General features: G+C 48.7%; 1 protein-coding gene and 1 long non-coding RNA gene across 15 annotated transcripts in view; one reads left to right on the forward strand and one right to left on the reverse strand.

The window, feature by feature from the left end:
* LOC137212961 (uncharacterized) overlaps positions 1-11,777 on the reverse strand; it is a 120,891-nt gene extending 109,114 nt beyond the window's left edge. For all 3 annotated transcript variants that reach the window (XR_010937730.1, XR_010937729.1, XR_010937733.1), the window contains exon 1: positions 11,259-11,777. This is a non-coding gene — a long non-coding RNA (uncharacterized lncRNA). The remainder of the gene's footprint in view (positions 1-11,258) is intronic.
* The window catches only part of FAM20A (FAM20A golgi associated secretory pathway pseudokinase), a 49,991-nt gene continuing 40,275 nt past the window's right edge, over positions 10,208-19,923 (forward strand). For 3 of the 12 annotated variants that reach the window (XM_067717184.1, XM_067717189.1, XM_067717195.1), the window contains exon 1: positions 10,213-10,990. In XM_067717184.1, coding sequence (XP_067573285.1) covers positions 10,635-10,990 — 356 coding nt within the window. In that variant the 5' untranslated portion in view covers positions 10,213-10,634. Of the gene's footprint in view, positions 10,991-19,923 lie in introns of all 12 variants that reach the window. The other 9 variants (XM_067717191.1, XM_067717192.1, XM_067717194.1 and 6 more) reach the window with 6 other exon arrangements.

Below are 19,923 nucleotides of genomic sequence, written 5' to 3' on the forward strand. Positions count from 1 at the left end.
ACCCTGGCAATGAAGACTTACTGTACTTAAAACAATCAAGATGATGCTGGTCAGACACCGCAGGATCCATTTCAAGACGACTGTCAAGCTGACTGTGCTGTCTCTACATGTAGCCCCCTCCTTCTGCCTATATACCCCTGAAACTCCCCTTTAAAACCTCTCGCTCTGGTTGTCAGTCAGGGAGTTGGCCTTTGGACACGAGTCTGCCCTCCCCGCAGTTGCCAGCCTCGGGAATGAAGCAGACTTTCCTTTCCACCAACCTAGCCTCTCGTGCAGGGAGGAGCCACGCCCCACTTTTGGTAACACCTGGGGCCTCCAGAAGTTGGAAGACAAGGGAGCGTGGCCCTTGCTTTCAGACTTCTGGTGTCCAGAATTGCAAGAGAATAAATTTCTGTCGTTTAAAGGTGCCAGGTGTGCAGCCATTTGTTATAGCAGCCCTAGGAAGCTAACACAATACATCTGCTCAGTAAATAGCAACCAACAGCTGTGAACCAGATATTATACCCAGGAGTTGAAGAATAAGACACCAAACCTTTCAAAGTCTTTTTCTACCCATACACAGAAATATAGGTATAAATATATTTTTAATGGGTTATAATGTAAAAGTTGCTATTAATACATCCTTTTACCTAATAATATAGACACATGTTCATGATAATAAATACATAGAGCTTCATCTTACAGATTTTGCCTAAGCAGTTCTCAACTTTGGAACATTGACCTGATTTCCATTTTTTTTTCTATACTGCAATAACCATTCTTTATCTAACTACTTACGTACACGTTTGATGATTTCCTTAAATTTTTAAAAATGGAATTTGGAGGTCAAAGTCTGTGCCAGTTATCAATTTCTTGTCTCAGTTCCAAATCTACCTTTCTTGCCCCTGCTTTGTGAAACCAGAGCTGGACCCTGTAAACATTTCTCCTCTACCAGCTGGCACAATGTGGGGCTTTGTCGACAGAAGCTGCCGTAGAAAAACCGCAAGGCGACAGAGGCAGGAAGACACTTCCTTCTGGGTCCCAGCGCTTCTTATTTTAGGCAGCAAAGAGGCCGCCCTCACAGACCAGCTCCAGCCCCAGGCTCAGCCACATGCACAGCTCCACACTGTAGCTGTTTCCACCGCCACTCTGGCCACGGCCTCAGACACCTGCCTCACCTTCCATGGACACGTCTACAGATCCACACGGCGTGCCGTGTGCACAGTTTCTCCGCTGCCCGTGGCTGGGTTTTTCAGTAGCGGACACGTGACCTCCAAGGAGATCTAAGTCTCAGCCTTGCGTAGGGGGTGGGAGAATCTTCCTCAACCTTAATTCCTTCACTGTCCACTTCTCCTCAGCCTAGATGCACACGCTACTTCTGGATCCTTGAAAGGCGCCCTATCATTTTTCCTAGCTAACAGTCCTTCTGATGAAATCTTTCTCATTCAAATAACCAACGTGCTTTCAGTCTCCTAACTGAGCCTGGCTGATAATCCAGTCTCAATGCACTGACGTGACCAAATTAAGCTCCAGAATGGTTGCTCCCATGTACAGTGCCTTCCCCAGGCTCTAACCAATTCTGGATATTTTCATTCATTTTTAGCAATGACAGTAGGATAAGAAAGTATCCCTCGTCGATTGCTTTCATTTGCACTTCCTTGATTACTAGGAAGGTGGAGGAAAGACTATGTGAGTATATGCTGTGTTGGAAGGAGTTCTATCCAGCCCATAATATTGTCCCCTGGGAAGGGGCTGCGGTTAACGAGAGGGAGGGGGAAGGGGGGCGTCCATTTATTACTCTAAAAGCTTATATATTGTCCCAATACTATACACAGAGAAGATGGTCATGGATTACTTCTATAATTAAGCATATATCCATCATGACAACAACGTGCTGTCGCAACCTCTCTCTAGCTGGTACGAGTCAGAGTGGTTAAATTCATCAGCAGAGCTGAGCAACCGACTTTGGAAGTGCTTATCTAGACCTGTAACCCCAGGCTCCAGCCCTCATCTCTCTAAGGCTGCATCTCGAACACCGAAAGGAAATGAGGGCCCAGCATGTGCGCTTAGTCACAGCAGCTCTACTTCCTGTATTTCGGGGGATGGGACGTTGTTAGAGCACATGTGAAACCATGGGCTGGACCCTAAGTTCAGATGTTTAGTTCATGAGTTACGGTCACCATACCTCTTGGGGAGAACAAAAGGAGAATACAGAGACCAATCTAGGGTCCAAGTGCCTTTTCCCAACTGTGAGGTGAACACAGTTGGAGATTTTGAATCGTGGGACTTAGTCTAACCCAGAGAGAAGAGGACATGATTAGTTCTGCACAGGGATGGGCTACAGTCATCTACCTCCTTCCAAAATGATTAGTCATCTGTCACACCTTTCATCCTTGCTTCCCAATTAAAAACAAAAAACTGGGACTTCCCTGGTGGTCCAGTGGTTAAGATTCCACCCTTCCACTGCAGGGGGCGTGGGTGGGATCCCTGGTCAGGGAACTAAGATCCCACATGCTGCGGGGCGTGGCCAAAAAATTAATTAATTAATTTTTTAAAATGTTTAAAAACCAAAAACCATGAAGGGTTAAGATGATGGAATTGTACTTAGCACAACTGAGAATTGTATAATTCTCTGTCTGATGGGGCTAAAATATGATAATATTGTGTTACAAATATCTGAAATCCTCCTTTCAGGGAGGAAAGATTCTTTGATTACCCAGATGTTTAGAAAGGTACACTAATCATCAAAAACTGCAGCAAGGTAATTTTCACTTCTCCACCCCCCTCGAAAGACACTGACTGAAGGCAGGTTAATTTTCAAAGCTTTTTGGACTCATTTCTATTTATTTCAGCTGTGTTGATGTTCTGTGGCTGAACTTTGAGCCAGAACAAGATATTTGTTTGTGTTACATTTGTCTAATGTTTGTCTCACCCACTAGCTGTGAATTTGCATAATGGTTAGGAACAGTGAAAAATGCTTAAAGACCTGGCTTTCTAAAGACCCCCAAAATCCCAACTTCCCACCTTCTGAAAATAGCTATGCTATCAAAGTAGCAAAAAGTGAACCAGAGAAAACGCATCTCTTGTTGTTCGGTGGGATTATAAAACCCACATAACATGCACAAGTGTGCTGCTTAGAAGAGTTACAGGATTCGGAAGCAGCTACACTTAAGTTTATGGATTTCTTCCAATTCAAAATAGAATTTAATATTATGCAGCTGATTTAAGTCAAGATGGTCCTCACACGTATTCTTTGCCCTCTATCATGTATCTCCTTGTTAAAGACATGGTTCAAGTTTCTTGACTGTGGATTTTTATCAACCTGCTTAATCTGAATATCAAAGCCCAACTCTTTAGCTCAACTGTCTCTTTAAGAAGATTGAATACCCCAGGAGATGAGCCACAAGGAAAATCAAGTTTTTAAGGAACTATTGTAAGTATGCAAACAAGCACAGAGAATAATACGACTAACGTCCATATACTCACCACCCAACTTTGTCAGATTTAAACGTTTTGTGATATGCACTTCAGATCTCCTTTTCTGAGAAATAAATCATAACCAACACTATTGAAGACCCATGTATAATCTTCCACAATCCCACTGCTCTCCCTTCAGTCCCATATATAACCACTGTGCTGAATCTGGTAATCGTCCCTCTCATAAAGGTTTTTCTAATTTCACTAAATCTATATTTATCCATAAATAATATTGAGAATTGCTTTGCCAGTTTTGAAATTTATTAAATAGCATCCTACTATGACACACACACTCACACACCTATATATCATATATAAATATTCCCATCCTTTCTCTACTTGAAGATGTATCTATGTTCAGAAAATACAGTTCCTTCATTTTAACGGCTGCTTCCCATTGTACGGCCACACCACAGCTGATTTGCTTATTCTCCTGTGGACAGACATTTAGATCTTTTGCACTTCTTTGCTATTATAAGGCAGGCTGCAGGGACAGTTCTTTTGGACAGATGTATGCGTCTTCTGTTTTTTATTTTCTTTTGTTTTTAATGTATAGATAAGAGAACACTATGACCAATAAAATTCACCTTTTTAAAAAAGGTACAGCTCTGAGAGTTTTAAGGCATGTACACACTGGTGTGACCACCACCACGATGACGATTCAGAGCAGGTCCATCACCCAAAACAACTCTAACAGGCTCCTCCTTTGTAATCACACCTTTGTCCCTGCCCCGATGCCTGGTAACCATTGGTCCATTCTCTGTCACCACAGTTTTTCCAATTCTGGGCTATCATACTAATGGCTGCTTCCTTTCAGCACCATGCCTTTGAGATGCAGCCATGCGGTAGCGCACATCAATACTTTGTTCCTTATTATTGCTAAGTAGTATTCCATTGTATGAATGTACAACACTTTATCTATTGTGCCCATCGAAGGACATTTGCATTACTTCCGAACTCTGGCAATTATGAATAAAGCTGCTCTAAACCTTCACAGACAGGTCTCTGTGCACACACAAGTCTTCGATTCATCTGGGTAAATACCTAGCTGTGGGATTACTGGGTCTAATGGTAAGTTTGTGTTTATCTTTCCAAATTCTTGGAAATTTACAGGTATCTTTCTGTAGTTGATTTCTAGTATAATTTTATTATGATCAGAGAACATAATTTGTATGATTTTGATTCTTTTAAATTTTTTAAGGTTTGTTTTATAACCCGGGGTATAGTCTATCTTGGCGTATGTCATATACACTTAAAAATAATATGTATTGGGGCTTCCCTGGTGGCACAGTGGTTGAGAGTCCGCCTGCCGATGCAGGGGACACGGGTTCGTGCCCCGGTCCGGGAGGATCCCACGTGCCGCAGAGCGGCTGGGCCCATGAGCCATGGCCGCTGAGCCTGCGCGTCCGGAGCCTGTGCTCCGCAACGGGAGAGGCCACAACAGTGAGAGGCCCGCGTAACGCAAAAAAAAAAAAAAAAATATATATATATATATATATATATATATATATGTATGTATGTATTATGTTGCTGTTGAGTGGCGGATACTGTAAATGTCAATTAGATCCAGTTGGCTGAAGCACTGTTCAGTTCTACTGTATCCTTGTCTTGCAGAGAAGAAAAAAATTGGTTTCGAGCTATAATGTTGGATTTGTCCATTTCTTCCTTTGGCTTTATTAGTTTTGCTTCATGTTGTTAAAAACATACATGTTAACATACATCTTGTTAAAATATGCACTGTAAGGATTATTATGCCTTCTTGGTGAACTGAGGTTTTTTCAGGGATTACAATCTATGAATGGAACATTTCTCAGTCTACTTAGCCTTAATATTACCACTTCAAGGGGAGTACAGAACCCTTACCGGCTTTATAGGTTACTTCACCCTCCTCCTTTTATGCTTAGTGGCCATTAAGTCTGTAGATGTTGTAACGCCATCAGACATGCTTTCAACTATCATACATATTTGTTTTAATTTATGAGGAAAAAAAGAATCTATTATATTTTCCCAGATAGTTCGCATTTCTGTTGCTCTTCCTTCACTCCTAACGTTCCAGGTTTCCCTTTGGTAGAATTTGTCTTCCATCTGAAAAACTGATTTAGCATTTCTATTAGAGCAAGCCTGCTGGCAATGAGTTCTCTTAGTTGTTTTTTATTCGTGTTTCCTCATCATTCATGAAGGATAATAATTCTAAGAGGGGATTTTGAAATTGTCTAACTTAAAGTGCTCATTTTACATATGAGGAAAATGAAGCCCAGAGGCATCAGATGATTTGCCCCCGTGTCACCGAGCTGCTTATCGCCTGAGCCAGGATCGAGGTTCCTGCTTCCTGACTCCCAGCTCAGTGCTCTTACGTTGCCTCAATTATTTACTTTACACTGGAAATAAAGTTGTGCGAAAAGAGCTGGATTATTGCATGCTAGTACAAGAAAAAACTGTACAATTATCATTTTTTAGAACTGAGAAGGACCTCAGAGACGACTCATATCTGTGCTTCGTGTTTCAGATGGGGAAACCGAGGCCCAGGGAAGGTAATGCAGCAAAGCCGTGACTTTTTAGAGCAAGATCACACCTGTAAAGAGCAGGCACTGGGGCTGCTTGTTTATTTGTTCCCTAGTAGTGGGGATGGATTGCGCTGGACCAAACTAACTTATACCCCTACTCTCTCTCTCTCTCTCTCAACTTTATGACACAAGTCAGAATGCCAGCCCTGGGCAATGCAGCCCAGCTGGACCGTTTGGAATCAAATCTATAACTCTGCTCTCATTAGCACTATCCTCTCAACCAATGATTCCCAAACTTCAGCGTGTATCAGAATTGGACCTCAGTGTGTGCAGAACCGTAGGAGCTGGTAAGAATCAGCTTATTGAAACTGCACATTCCTGGTCCCACTTCCAAAGGCCCCGATTCACTAGATCTAGGGAATGACCCTGGGATTTACCTTTTTACAAACACCCCAGGTAATTCAAATCCACAGGCTGCACTTTTTTTTTGGTCATGAACAGAAAACTCTGGACTTTCTAGCTCAGAATAAGAGAAGAGTGAGTCCAACACCAGATCAGTATCAGTTTTCTGAATCCCGCTCCGTTCTGGATCTGCCATTGACAGTAGTCTAATTGCTTCTCTCCTCTCTCACTGGTTGCTGAGACAGCAGGTAAAGGTAACGTTTTCCTCATACACATCTATACAGTAACAAAATCTCTTAGGGACACAGATGTCTGCAGTTAGCATAGTTATTTCATTCTATGTCTCTTACCTATTGCTCTTTCAATAGGTCCATCAGGATTCCTAAGGTTTAGATATTCTAACTAAATATAATATTTAACATATTCTGGGGTCAGATCTTAAAAGTCCTGATTTTTTAAATTTTATTTTTATTTTGGACGCGCTGCATGGCATACAGGATCTTAGTTCTCCGACCAGGGATCCAACCTGTGCCCCCTGCAGTGGAAGCGTGGAGTCTTACCCACTGGACCGCCGGGGAAGTCCCAAAAGTCCAGATTTTTTAAATACTCTTTTTCAAACCACGTCCCGGATACCTGAGCACACACGGACCCACATATACAGGTATCATTTATTCCACAGGTGTTTGCTAATTTCAGCTCCATGCCTTCGATGTAAGAGTTCCTATGAAAGCAGGAAAAGGAGGGGGAACACGTCGGCCCCGTGCTCGTGGAGTTAGCGCCTAGTGTAGAAAACCAACCACACAAACAAGAAACAACTAGTCGTGTTTTAAGTAACATATGAACATGTGTACAACAGAAATCAGTGCAACCGTCACAGATTGAAGAGCTCTTGTGTTTAAGTGTTGACTATTGTTTTCATGATTTAATTCCTGGAAATAGAGGGCTTGATATTTAGCCAGACTGAAAGGAAACACAAGTGCCCTTTGCGTTTCCTCCTCCTCATTTCTGCCATGGCTCAGATTCCCTAGCCTGCTCAGGGACCTCTGTCTTCATTGTCTCCTGGATACAGACAGATCTGGTTTCTCTAATAACCATAAGAGATGCTTCAAGGGAGGAACCATGTCTTGTATTTCTTCTTCATCTCCTACAGGGTCCCAAGTTGTTATTTTATTGTAACCAATAGTTCAGCGCCTCCGGGATACCAGGCTCTGTGTGAGAGGCTATAGCTGCAGAGGTATAGCCTGAGATCCCTGCCTCCAATGATTTCCCTTCATTCCTTCTGCAAAAACTTCTCAAGCATTTCCCAAGTGATAAACCCTGTCCTCAGAGCCCCCAGTCCTTAGGTACCAGCCTCCGTGTACACTTTAGGAGGTCAGGCTCCAGCGAGGAAGGCAGATGTGCACTGGATTCGACTGCAAGGGCTGCTGTAACTAAGGGCCACAAGCTGGGTGGCTGAGACAACAGAAGTATACTGTCTCACAGTTCTGGAGGCCAGAGTCTCAGATCAGGGAACTGGCAGGGCTGGTCTCCCCTGAGGGCTAGGAAAGCAGATCTGCTCCATGCCCCTTCCCTAACTGCTGGTGGTTTGCTAGCCGTCCTTGGCCTTCCCTGGCTTGTGGAAGCAGCACCCTGATCTCTAACTTCATCCTCACGTGGAATTCTCCTTATGTGCTTACGCCTCTGTGTCCAAAGTCCCCCTTTTTATAAGGACACCAGTCATACACTCTACTCCAGTGTGACCTCCTCTTAACTTATAGCAACTGCATCGGCCCTACTTCCAAGTAAGGTCACTTTCTGAGGCATTAAGAGTTAGGATTTAAACATATAAATGGGGGGGTACAAAATTCAAACCATAAAGCAAATAAACCACTAAACTCAACATGAGGGACACAGATGAGGCTGGGGAGGAAGCCAGGGCCCAAAATGTGGAGAGTCGGAGCAGGAGCCCAAGGGAAAGGCTCATTTCTGGGAGAAAGAAGGAGAGATTTAGACAAACCCTGAGGACAGTGACCTCTGCCTGGTCAACTCTGCCTGTAGGGTTTCCACTCTCCCACCCCAACCTTATTCACACTTCATATCTGACTTCCACACGCCCTTTTGCCCTTGACCTTTGTAGGGCTGGGAAAACACGCTGCGATGGTCCCTACTTGAGTCAGGAATACTGTTTCCTGAATCGAGCTCATACAAAAGACTCTACTGAGCGAGCAGGACCCCGTGCGTGCGCAAGAAGTGAAGTCATAAGACGTGTGATGGCTTCGTGGCCACGTCCTCTGCCAGCCCAGAAACGCAGCCTAGTTATTACAGATGCAACACTGCCCCACGCCTAACTTCTTCACCCTCTAGCATGGATGCCTAATTAGACACATCCGGAGCTGCAAAGTTTCTTAGAAACTGGAGACCAGTTCGAAATGAACTGCAGAGAAAAAGAAGAAGGTGGTTCAAAAAAAACCCCCTAAAAATCCTGCCAGCGTACCCAGCTGAGAGGAGCAGCTGGCAATAGTATCACCTCGGCACTGCTCACTTGGACTAGGCATTTTAGGCCACTACGTTGTGTTGCTGACAGTCGTCCCTTTTTGGCATCTTCCTTTTCAGTACTTTTCTATTTTTGTCCCACTCACCATCTCGAACCTGTCCCAGTGTACAACAGGAACCAAGAAGTAATCATATTTCTGGCAAACACATCTTTCACACGTACCACGTGCTGTTCAAAGCAAGTTCTAGGCTTCAAGTGGCTCTCGCCACACAATAACCCGGTCGGGTAGGTTCTATTACCATGTTCCCTTACAAATGATGGGGATGGCAAAGGCCACAAGGGTCTCCCGCCGAACCACAGGAGCAAGAACTCTGGTCTGAACCCACAAGTCCAAGTGTGTCTGAGGGTTCTTGACTCCAGCAGGAAAGGACGGGGTTAAAGACCGGGGTCCCCAGACGCGGGAGGGAACCGCTGCTGCCTGGGCGGGCAGCTCGCTCAGGCGAAGATGCCTTTCGCTCCACACCCAGCAGGCGGAGGGGGGGGGGGGGTTTCGGTGAGCACTTCGCCATCCCACCAGGTCATTAAACAGAGGAGCCCGGAGTTCAGGGCCAGGCAACTGCCTCTCCCTCTTCCTCAACGGGAAAATGGAGTGGGGAAGTAGAAGTGACCTCACAGGATATCGGGAGAAAGCCTGAATCATGTGGGCGGACCCGCCTTCACACCCAGCTCACCGCAAAAGTTCGGAGTGGGGTCATGCGGGCGGAGGTGGGCGCCCCCCTCCTTCGCTGCAAGACAGATTTCCTCTCGGTACAGTGCAGGCGCAGTTGGCACCAAACTCCCTCCAAACAGGAAGTCGCCAAGATGCTAGGTGGAACCGATGCCTTTTTTTTTAAAGGTCAAACTTTTTCCTTGGCTAAGCGGCTGTTTCCCGAGCGCCCAGTACGTGCCAAGCACATGCACACGACACGCAGTCCTTATGGATCAAGTGGGTGCTCTGCGGGAAGATGCAAAGAGAGAAAAGACCACACGCGCGCGCGCACACACACACACACACACACACACACACACCTGGCAAATCTTAGAGGAGAAAGGCTTTCCGGGAGCTGTCTTGTTTTCTAGGAAATCAACATGAAAATCGAAGGTCTCGCGCGCACACCGCGGGAGCCCCACCTTCCCCGCACCAAGCGCCCGGCCTGAGCCCCGGGCAGGGCAAGCGGGGGTCCCGGGCGAGGGCGGAAGGCGCGCGCGCGGCGGGGCGGGTGACCAGGTGGACCGGCAGGGCCGGAAGAGGGCTCGGAGTTGGCTGGCGGGCGGCGCCGGAGGCAGGTGCCAGCGGGAGTGGGCGGGGGCGACCCGGCGTCACCCTCCTCCGGGGGCCGGGCGCGCACACCAGCTCGGCCCGCGGAGCCGGGGGCACGGGCGTCCCCGCCGCCCGCAGGAGGAGCCCGAGCGGCCGCATCCTCCGGAGAGACGCCGCTGGCTCCGCAGCCGCCCTCCCCCTCCTCCGAGAGGCGAGCGCCGCCCGTCCCCGCGCCCCGAGCCTCCACCTGCCGCGAACTCCCGGGCTGCCGGGCGCGGGGCAGAGAAGGTGCGAGAAACAGGGGCCCGGGAGACAGCGGCTCTCGGGGACCGCTCCGCGCAGAGAGGGGACGCCCTTCCACGCCGCCAGCCCCCGCGCGTTCGGCGCCCCGGCCCCAAGTTCAAGGGCCACCGCCCTCGGAGGGGGCTCTCCGCGCGGGCAGCGCCCCGTCCCGGGGCTCCGGCGGCTCGCCCCAACACCACCACCCCGCGGCGGGGCCATGCCGGGGCTGCGCCGGGACCGCCTGCGGACCCTGCTGCTGCTGGGCGTGCTGCTGGCCGCCGACCTCTACTTCCACCTCGGGCCCCGGGTACGGCGCCGGCTGCGGCCCCTGGAGCGCCCGCCCGGCTGCCCGTGCGCCCACCGCGCCGCCACCTCGGCCCCTCGGCCGGCCGCGCGCCACGTTCCCCCGGCCGAGCCGGACGGCGGCGGCCCCGGCTCCAAGCTGCGGGCCCTCTTCGCGCACCCGCTGTACAACGAGCCGGAGAAGCCGCCGCTGCTGCGGCCCGAGGACTCGCTCCTGGCCGGCCCCGAGGCGCTGCGCTATTACCGGAGGAAGGTGGCCCGCTGGAACAGGTGAGACCCCGCGCCCCGGCGCCCGGCCCCCGAGCCGATCTCCGCGCGAGGAAGAGCTTCTGGGCAGCAGCGCCAGCAGGAGGTGCTCCCAGCTCCTCTCCCCGCGAGCCCCTGGGGGTCCATCCTGAGCCCCTTCTGTTCCCCGGGCCATCTCCCCCCTCTTTCTCCTGGCCCTGATGTGGAAAGCCGCTGCCGGACTTCGGTTTTCCAGAATGAGGTTCCCCAGCAGAGCAACTCGAGAGAGAGCTGCTTCGAACCCGGCACCTACCTCTAGACCTGGGCGCCTTCCACAAAGCGAGGCTACACCCGCCACCCGGCTCTTCCCCTTTGCTTATTCCTCTGCCCGGGGTCAGAGATCACGAGAGGTCAGCCGGGCAGAAAGTCAGTGGTCAGTTTCCTGAAATGGTCGCCACGCTGTGCAATTTACAAAGTGGCTTGTCCCGTGAGAGTTACGACCTGCAGGCGGTTTTATTATAGTGGGGATTTGGGCACGGGGAAGATAAAAATCTACCTGGGAATTTTGTTTAAATCCAAGGCAAAATATAGAGGGAAAAAAAAGCCAAACATATGTAGGCTAATATTAAGAAGGATTTTGTGTGTGTGTGAAAGGATAGGGTGGGAGGGTCCTTTGGAGAAGCTGGAATGGTCAGTTCTGAGGTCCCCAGCTGATGACAGAAGGCCTTCACAGGAGTTAGGACTCTGTTTTGAAGTACACACTGGTCTACAGATCACTCAGTCCACTTTCGGACCGCGCCCATCACTTTTCTTAATACAAGAGATTTCCAGATGAGATGTCTTTGCTGGCTTTATAGCCCCTCTGGAGGATGGGTAGACATAAACGTCTATGGAAGGTCAGCGCTAGTCCAGTTTTACTGCTCGTTACTCTGTAGTGCTGAGACTGACCAGGGGTGGAGGGGGCCTTCAGAAAGCAAAAAGAAAAAAAATTGAGAGTTACTGGCTGAAGTCACTGTGGTGCGTTTCAGTTGCAACTGGCTGATGATTTTGTATTAAAAAGAAAGTGGTTCTCGATTCTCTTGCTGATTGGACGCAATAAAAAGACAGTTTGAGATTGCTTCTCAGGCACTGTCATTTTCGATATTACCTTTATTTCATCAATAACGTGCAGATCAGTGAGCTAGAAGTTTTGCCCTTGGAAAATTATCTCCACATCCATTGAGGATTTGAGGAGGGACCGTGGGAGAAGTTGCTTGCTTTTGTCAATGTCGATCAATAGTCACATAACTCACATTTCTGTGGCCTTAACGTTACTTTTGTCCTTACGGAGAGTTGAAGGGAATATTTTGGAAGAAAAGCGAAAGTCTTTCTCACCCATCTGTCCTACAGAGTTTTGAGCTTGATTTCTGTGCCATTATATGTCAGAAAAACACATTTACTGACCAGGAGTGATCTTGGGCATTTAACGGAGGTTTGATGGGGACTGGTGACCTTGCTGTATTCGGCGCTAACAGAGTAGTTTCGTGTGGTTGGTTGAACGTGACAGTTGTGATACCTACTCATCACTACCTTTTAATACTTGAGATCTCAAGTGAGGTTTGTGGGCTATAACAGGAGGGGAGCTGCACTTACAAGTGTTGAAACCGGACCCCAGAGGCAGAGAACCTTCACCCAAACTGCATTGTAAATGTCAAGGCAAGGATTTTAATACGTGTATATACCAGGGCTAAAAATGGAATGTGGAAGACTCATTAGCCAGGGTGCGTTGGAATTGCACTCAAAGTTCTATTGTGAGAGATAGTCACTCATTACCTTAAGTGAGACAGCGCCCTGACCATGTGAGGACACATAAAAAGTACCTGCTGCGATGTGCAGGGCCAACCAACGCTCCAGATTTCGGTGCAGACAATCAGAACGAACAAAGGAAAGGAAAAAAAAGGAAAAAAAAAACAACAGGGAGTGACCTTGCCAATTGTTTCCCTCTTGCACAGACAAGCCCCCCTTGTTTGCAGCCACAACCCAGCCAGTATTGAAAAGCCAGGCCTTTCTAGACATATGTGGATGCCACCCTACCAGTGATTACTTAGCATCATTAACTGCTATCCAGAATAATTGTAGCAGTAAACCAATCTGCCTCACTGGGAGAGGCGCAGGTAATAAACTAGCCAAATCAGCATTTCCTCCCCAGTGGCCCAGAGGAGCCCATTAGTCTGAGTGAATGATTTTTTTATTTTAAACCACCACACTAATAAGTACTGGTATGAAGTCAGAACGTATCTTTCTATAACTTGAGCTCGTCACCGATAGGAGTTAGGACACGGCCCGCCTTTTCCTCCGCAGCACGTCTCTGTTTGATTTCAGTGGCAGATGGAGCTGATACACTGTTTTGAACGTTTCAGGTTCTCGATCGGTATTTGTTCACGGGGTGTCAACATGTGGTTGACACGCTGGGTAGGGTGTGCTATCCTCGTGCTGTCACGAAGCTTTGTGCAGACCTCCTCAACGAGCTGCTCTTCCCTCCCTTCCTCTCTTTTCCCCCTCGCGATGTAACTAAGTGCGGCAGCAATCCAAGTTAAAGATGCAGTCGGGGAAAATGTCTCTGTCGCGCCATCGGCCGCTGATCAGCGAGCGGTCCAGCACGTTCGGCACCTCTCTTGACTAGAGAAGAGAGCACACAGGGAGCCCGGGAAGTGGGGTCGTCACTATTTCAGACCTTAAACCAACAAGCCAGATGAAGCCTTTTCCTTTCAAAGCGGTGGTGGAGGGCAGCGCTCACCTGGAGCCCAGGTTCATGCTGTTGCTGCCCTTACATCTTAGAGGCTGAGCTCTGGGTTCCTTCCCCGCCCAGCAGCTGCCCGAGCCAGACAGCATCTGTCCTTTGACATGTCAGAGCCGGTCAGCTTGGCTTGGCCGTTTGCCCTCATATCTTTGGTCGGTTCCTCTGTAACCCTCTGGTCTGACAGTCAAGGTCAGACAGGGTCATGCCTGCCTGGTGTAAGAACTCCGGCAGCTACAGCACAGATGCAAGTTTGCCACTCTCTGCTTTTCTTTCTCGACCTCATCCTCAGGGATCAAGAAGGTTATATTTTCCTGCACTTACCGAGTCAGCATTTCTCAAACACGTGTGTGTACCTGTGTCTTTCCCTCCATCGGATGCCCCTGTCTTCCGCCTTCACACCTCCACTGCTTGCCTTCGCTGAAGAAAGCCTGGCCCTGAGTCTCCCTTTGAAAATCACAGCAAAGAGACAGCTTTGCAAGAATGACAGCTGTTTGAGGGAAGTAAATTGGCTCCGGTTTTTCCCGGAGAAGCTATGAGAAGATCCAGAAGCCGAAGCAGTTGTAGGAGAGCGGCAGCAGGTGGCAGGGCCGGCGGCGGGGGGGGGGGGGGGGGTGATGCCAGAGAGACGGGCAAGCATTCAGCTGGGCATGAGCGTGGTCTGGTCTAGGAATTGCTGGAGAAAAAGCTTCTTCCCACCGTGGCATCCGGGGAATAGAAAATAAAATCTCTTTGTTCTCATCCCCTCCTTTTTATCTCTTTCCACCTTATCTCATGCTGGCCCGAGATCGTTTGGAGCGCAGAGTTATTGAGAACAGGCAGTTCAGCTCACAGAGCAGATAAAAGCCCGGGGTCTCACTCAGGGGGGTCGGCCATTTGTCATTCACCCAGAGTCAGCAGGACCTGGACCCCTTGTTCGATTCTTCCGCCAGTGATGCCAGGCTGAGAAAGGAAACGAGCCTTCTGGGATTTGAAGAGGGGCCTCAGCCACCACCTGTGTGTGGCTAGCAGAAGGAGTGGGGATCTGGACTTCCATTTCTCTTTTCTCCCAATTAGAGCCTTGCTTGGCCGGTTGGGAAAAGCTGTGATTTTAGTGGTTTCTGAATCCCTGGATTTGTAGCTGGAGGAAACCTCTCCACTCTTCTCAGAGCCAAAAGCTCCACGCAGATGGTTTCAGAGAGAGCTCGTCCAGAGGCCGTTTCCAGGTTCCTGCTCCCTCATTTCAAAGCTCAGTTCTCATTGCAGTCAGCTCAGCAAAGACCTAAACCAGGGAGGGTACCAGCATTCATCCAAGGAGGACGGCACTTCCGGTCTCCAGCTGCATCAGAAGGAAGCCCGTCGGCCAAGAACTGGAAGATGCTCACCAGCTGTTCCATTGGTCCCAACCGCTGACAGCCCCCTTTTACCCCAACCAAATTCTCGTCCCTCTGGGAACTCCACTTGGTAGTTCTTTGCATGCAAATCCTCCTACCTGAGACATGCTTGGTAGGTGCCAGGTGCTTGACGCACACTTGCTAGCTCAGGCCTCACAATTTCCTGAGAAGTAGGTGCAGGATTCCAAGATGCGCTCCCTAGAGGCCAGGCCCTGGGTGTACACACACCTCATTATCCAATCCAGTGCTCATCTAGGTACTGCAGTAAAGGGAATTTACAGATGTAACTGAAGTCCCAGACCGGTTGACCTTGGGATAGGGAGATGACCCAGGTATGCCGGACCTAATCACATGAGCCCTTTAAAAGCAGAGTTTTCTCTGGCTGGTCAAAGAAGAGGAGGTCAGAGACTCCGCATATGACAAGGGTTGGATGTCCCATTGCTGACTCGGAGAAGGAGGGGCCATGTGGCAGGAGAGATGAGTGACCCTCAGGGTCTAAGATGGGCCCCAGTCGACAGCCAGCCAGGAAACAGGGACCTCAGCCCTACGGCCACAAGAAATGAATGCTGCCAACAGCAAGAGTGAGCACGGAAGCAGATCCTTCCCCAGAATCTCCAGGCAAGAACTCTACCTAGCTGATGACTTAACTTCACCCTTGTACAGCCTGTGCAGGGAACTCCGTCGCGCTGAGCTCGATTCTGACCTATCGCTCGGGGAGCTAATCAGTGGGTATTGGTTAAAGCCACAAGGTTGGAAAACTAGTTCAGCACTGTGTTTACTTCATTTTATGGACGAAACTGGGGATGGGAAGGTGGTCATAACTTGTCTTCTTAAGTCAGGCAGCTAGCAAACCTCAGGCAGCCTTTGCACCCAGAGGGTCTGGCTCTAGAATCCATGCTCTCTGACCAGCAGCTCTCGCCCTCTGCATCCTCGGACGTCCACGGGTGCTCGCTTTTCCGCTCCTGGAAAGGCTTTTCCGACTACTTCCACCCACTCTGGTCCCTCCCTGACTAGACCCATCCTCTCCCTATACCATCAGGTTAATTGTTATGACCGTGCAGCGTCATGGCAGCTGTCATGCGAGCATGAATGACCACTTGCTCCAGGCATGAAAAGCCCCCAGCTTGCACATGGTTGCACGAATACATCTGTTTCATGGTTCCCCGTAGGGGAGAGCCAGAGTAAATATCTGTGGGACAGATAATGGGGGACAGACGACCTCAGGATTTGGGGGCCCTTAGTCAATGGCCTGCGCCCCTATGGGAGAGAAGAAGCCTCGAACAAAAACAATCTTAACCGTAAAATTATCCCACCCATAACCTGGCTCTTCCTCCCTATAAAAGGCAAAGGCAAAGCCAGCCTGCTGAGACATCCTGGAATTTGGATCTGGGGTGCTCTCCCTACCGCAGTAGCGTAAATAAGATCAATTTCCAAAAAAAAAAAAAAGCCCTGAAGGAAAGTTGAAAAGGTGCCGTTTGCCAAGAAGAGAGAATTGCCTCAGCTCCCTGAACTTTCTGAGGAGGAGCCGCCAGAAAGTCACTCATTCAAGAAAAGTGGGAACCACAGAGAGACGCTGACTTAGCCGGAGCAGTCCCCACTCGCCCCCTGGGAGGTGCTGACCTGTGTTTTCCTTGGGATTATTCATTAAACTGGAGGGTGACGAGAGCCCGGGGATCCTGCTGAAGTCGGCCTTCGCGTGGCTAAAAGCCGAGCGAGGACTCTACACAGCTGCAGCCTTAGTGGAGCAGAAGTCCCTAGGGGTAAGGGCGTCTGCGCGCCTGTCGCTACAGGCAGGCACACGCACATACGCCTAAGGAAAACCGTAGTGCGGAAAAAGAAAAGGCCTAGTTCTTTTTATGGCCTGCCACTTGGCAGGATGTCCTGTGGTTGAAACGTGAAATCAAGACAGAACTGAGCTTGAGTGCCTTGGAGATGCCAACATCCAATACTGTCGACCCCTGGAGGCTGACCTTGGAAGCCAAGAACTGGAGACCGCCAGCATCATCGGGCTGGAGCGAGAGGCACAGTAAGAACCAGAAAAGGGCCTATTTTTATCAGATTCTCTAGTAACCAACCAGGTAAATTTGGGAAGTCACAGGGGATAGAAAATAGCGCAGGACTATGGTTCCCAAGAAGCCAGGAACCTGTAATAAAATTCAGCAAAATGTGGAGAGTAGAGAGAAACTTGAGGAGTCGTTGGCACAGGGTCAGATGAATTGAGGCACTGGACCATAAAAGACAAGATGGCCTGGGGGGAGATGGGAATTTAGACAGCGTGGGAGAGGTGGATGGGTTAGAAAAGAGCACTGCTGGCAGAAGAAGACCAGAGCTGTTCAGCCCTGGGAAGTCAAGTTCAGCTCTCAGAGAACAAACTTGCCTTCAGCTGTCTGTACCTGGGTCAAGCTTTGTAGTTCGTGGGTAAGTACTTTTCGTGATGCTCACCAAAACGGAGCCTGGGGCTCCCCTGGTGGTGCAGTGGTTGAGAGGCCGCCTGCCGATGCAGGGGACACGGGTTCATGCCCCGCTCCGGGAGGATCCCACATGCCGCGGAGCGGCTGGGCCCGTGAGCCATGGCCGCTGAGCCTGCGCGTCCGGAGCCTGTGCTCCGCAGCGGGAGAGGCCACAGCAGTGAGAGGCCCGCGTACCGCAAAAAAAAAAAAAAAAAAAATGGAGCCTGTATGGAGGGACAGATTGTCTCTTCTGGCCAATGCAGTCATCCCGGTTTCGTCAGTTTCAGTGGGCTTTTCTATTTCTCTGGTTCATTTTCTTCAGTGGCTGATGAGTGACAAATCCTGTAGGGAAAGTGTGTTTATCTGCACTCACAGCCCAGCTCATGATTTTTCACTCTGAGTTAAAGATTTCTGCACAACCAGCGGCTGCTTATTTATGCCTCTTCTGTGCTCCTCTTGGGCGCTCAGAGATGCTGGGGGAAGTCAGACTGACCAGCCACAACTCCATCGTCAAGTCAAGCCCTGATTAACCACCCTTTCGTTGCAGGGGGTTTTTTTGTGTGTGTGTGTGTGTTTTTTAACCGGGGTCATCGGATCCTACTGAGTTCAAGTGATGAGGTCTCTATTTCCCTTAAGTTTTATGCGTACTTTGCTTTCTGTGCATATGTTTATTTTCTTAGGAAACAATACATTGTATTTGCAAAGTGTTGCCTACACTCATCAGAGTACTTTGATGTCAAATGACAGAAACCCAACTCCCACCGACGCAAGCACTTAAAGGAAATGTAGAGAATCAAGTAACCAAAATTCCGTGACGTCAGCTGTCTCTACTCTCCCTACGCTTAGTTCTTCCTCTTGTTGTAATCCCCTCTTGCGGTTTCAAGCCCCCAAAACCCTGGGACCAGAGAGAGAAAAGGGCTTCTAAAATTTCCGAAAAGAAAGACCCTGGGCAAAGCCACTGATTGGCCAGGCCTGGGGATACGACTAGGCTCTAGAGGGTTATGATTGGTCCAGTTCTGAGGAGCATGCCCAGGCTTCAACCAATCACGCTGGGGAGGTGGAGTCATTGGAAAGTCTCCACTGAGCTCTCCATTCAAGCCACGTGGCTCAGTGTGGGAAGAGCAGTTCCCCCAAACCTGGCTGGGTGCCCAGACCTCAAGTGGCCCAGAAGAACTTATGTGACCAGAGTGATGCTAGAAAGTTTCTCAACTTGTGCTTGCTGCATTTTTAAAATAAATTCATTCGTAACAGATTCCTAATGTGCAGAACTTTTACACCGACCGTGAAAATTACCGCAAGAAGATAGGAATCTTTATTTATTTGGGCTTTCTCTTAAATCAGCCGTGCTCTCTTCATGGGAGCCTAAAGAAGGAATTCCTGTGGACCCATTAATGGGCTATGTCTCTTTCTCCCAAAACTCAACTGAGAACCAAGATGCCTGAGTGTTAATCCCAAGAGAAACACTTACCTTCTCCAGGCCTATGTTCCTCCTTTTGACATGAAGAGGGTGAGTCTGTGGTTCCCAAAGGCTCTGACAGCTGTTTTCCAAGCTCTGCACATCTTCAACCAGGATTTCTTCTGAGTGAACATATGGGACAAGCATTTTCCCAGTGTGTCTCATGAACTTCCAGGGTTCCTGGAGGTGCTTCACAGGTTCTGCAAATGATTGATTGAATTTGCATTTTGAAAGTATATACTTTAAGGCAATCTTGACGTAATACGAGAAAATGCACACCTGATTGTGTTCTGCACACTGTAGCACCCTGAGCCAGCCACGGGTAATTTATGTGGACAGATGACTTTCCTCCCATCTTTGTTTCATTGAGGAGTGTCCTGACATTGCAAGGAGAGCTGTTAAAAAACTGTCTCCTGTCCCAATGACTTCTGTGTGTTTATCAGTATTTTTTTACACTCTGCTCCCAAAATAACATGCAGAAATTAAGTGGGTACTGAAATAAGACTATTCTGTCCTCCATTCCCCCCCGATTTTGAGTGCTTGAGTCCATAATCCTATTATCCCTCTTGTTCTTACTAGCTTTTAAAAATAATTTTACATATTTGACCATATAAATTCAATTTATACCCAAAAGTTATAAGTTTGACCTATTTTATCCATTGGGGATTCTGTGTAAGATTTCTTTTGAAAAGAAAGTCCCACTTCTAGAAAAAATTTGAAAACCCCTGATTTGGCAGATACAGAAATAGAGTAGATTCCTTTCCTTTTTTCCTAACATCGATGTGCCTGCAACCCAAGCCTCGTGCCCCCCTCGTCTCCCAGCCCCAGCTGTTATCACTCATTCTCTCTGATAACCAGGCCCCCACCATGACTTTGCCAATGCTTCTGGCCACTCGAGCATAAAAGAGCAACTTTTAGGTCCT

This window comes from Pseudorca crassidens, chromosome 19 (assembly GCF_039906515.1).
Source record: "Pseudorca crassidens isolate mPseCra1 chromosome 19, mPseCra1.hap1, whole genome shotgun sequence".
Lineage (NCBI taxonomy): Eukaryota > Metazoa > Chordata > Mammalia > Artiodactyla > Delphinidae > Pseudorca > Pseudorca crassidens.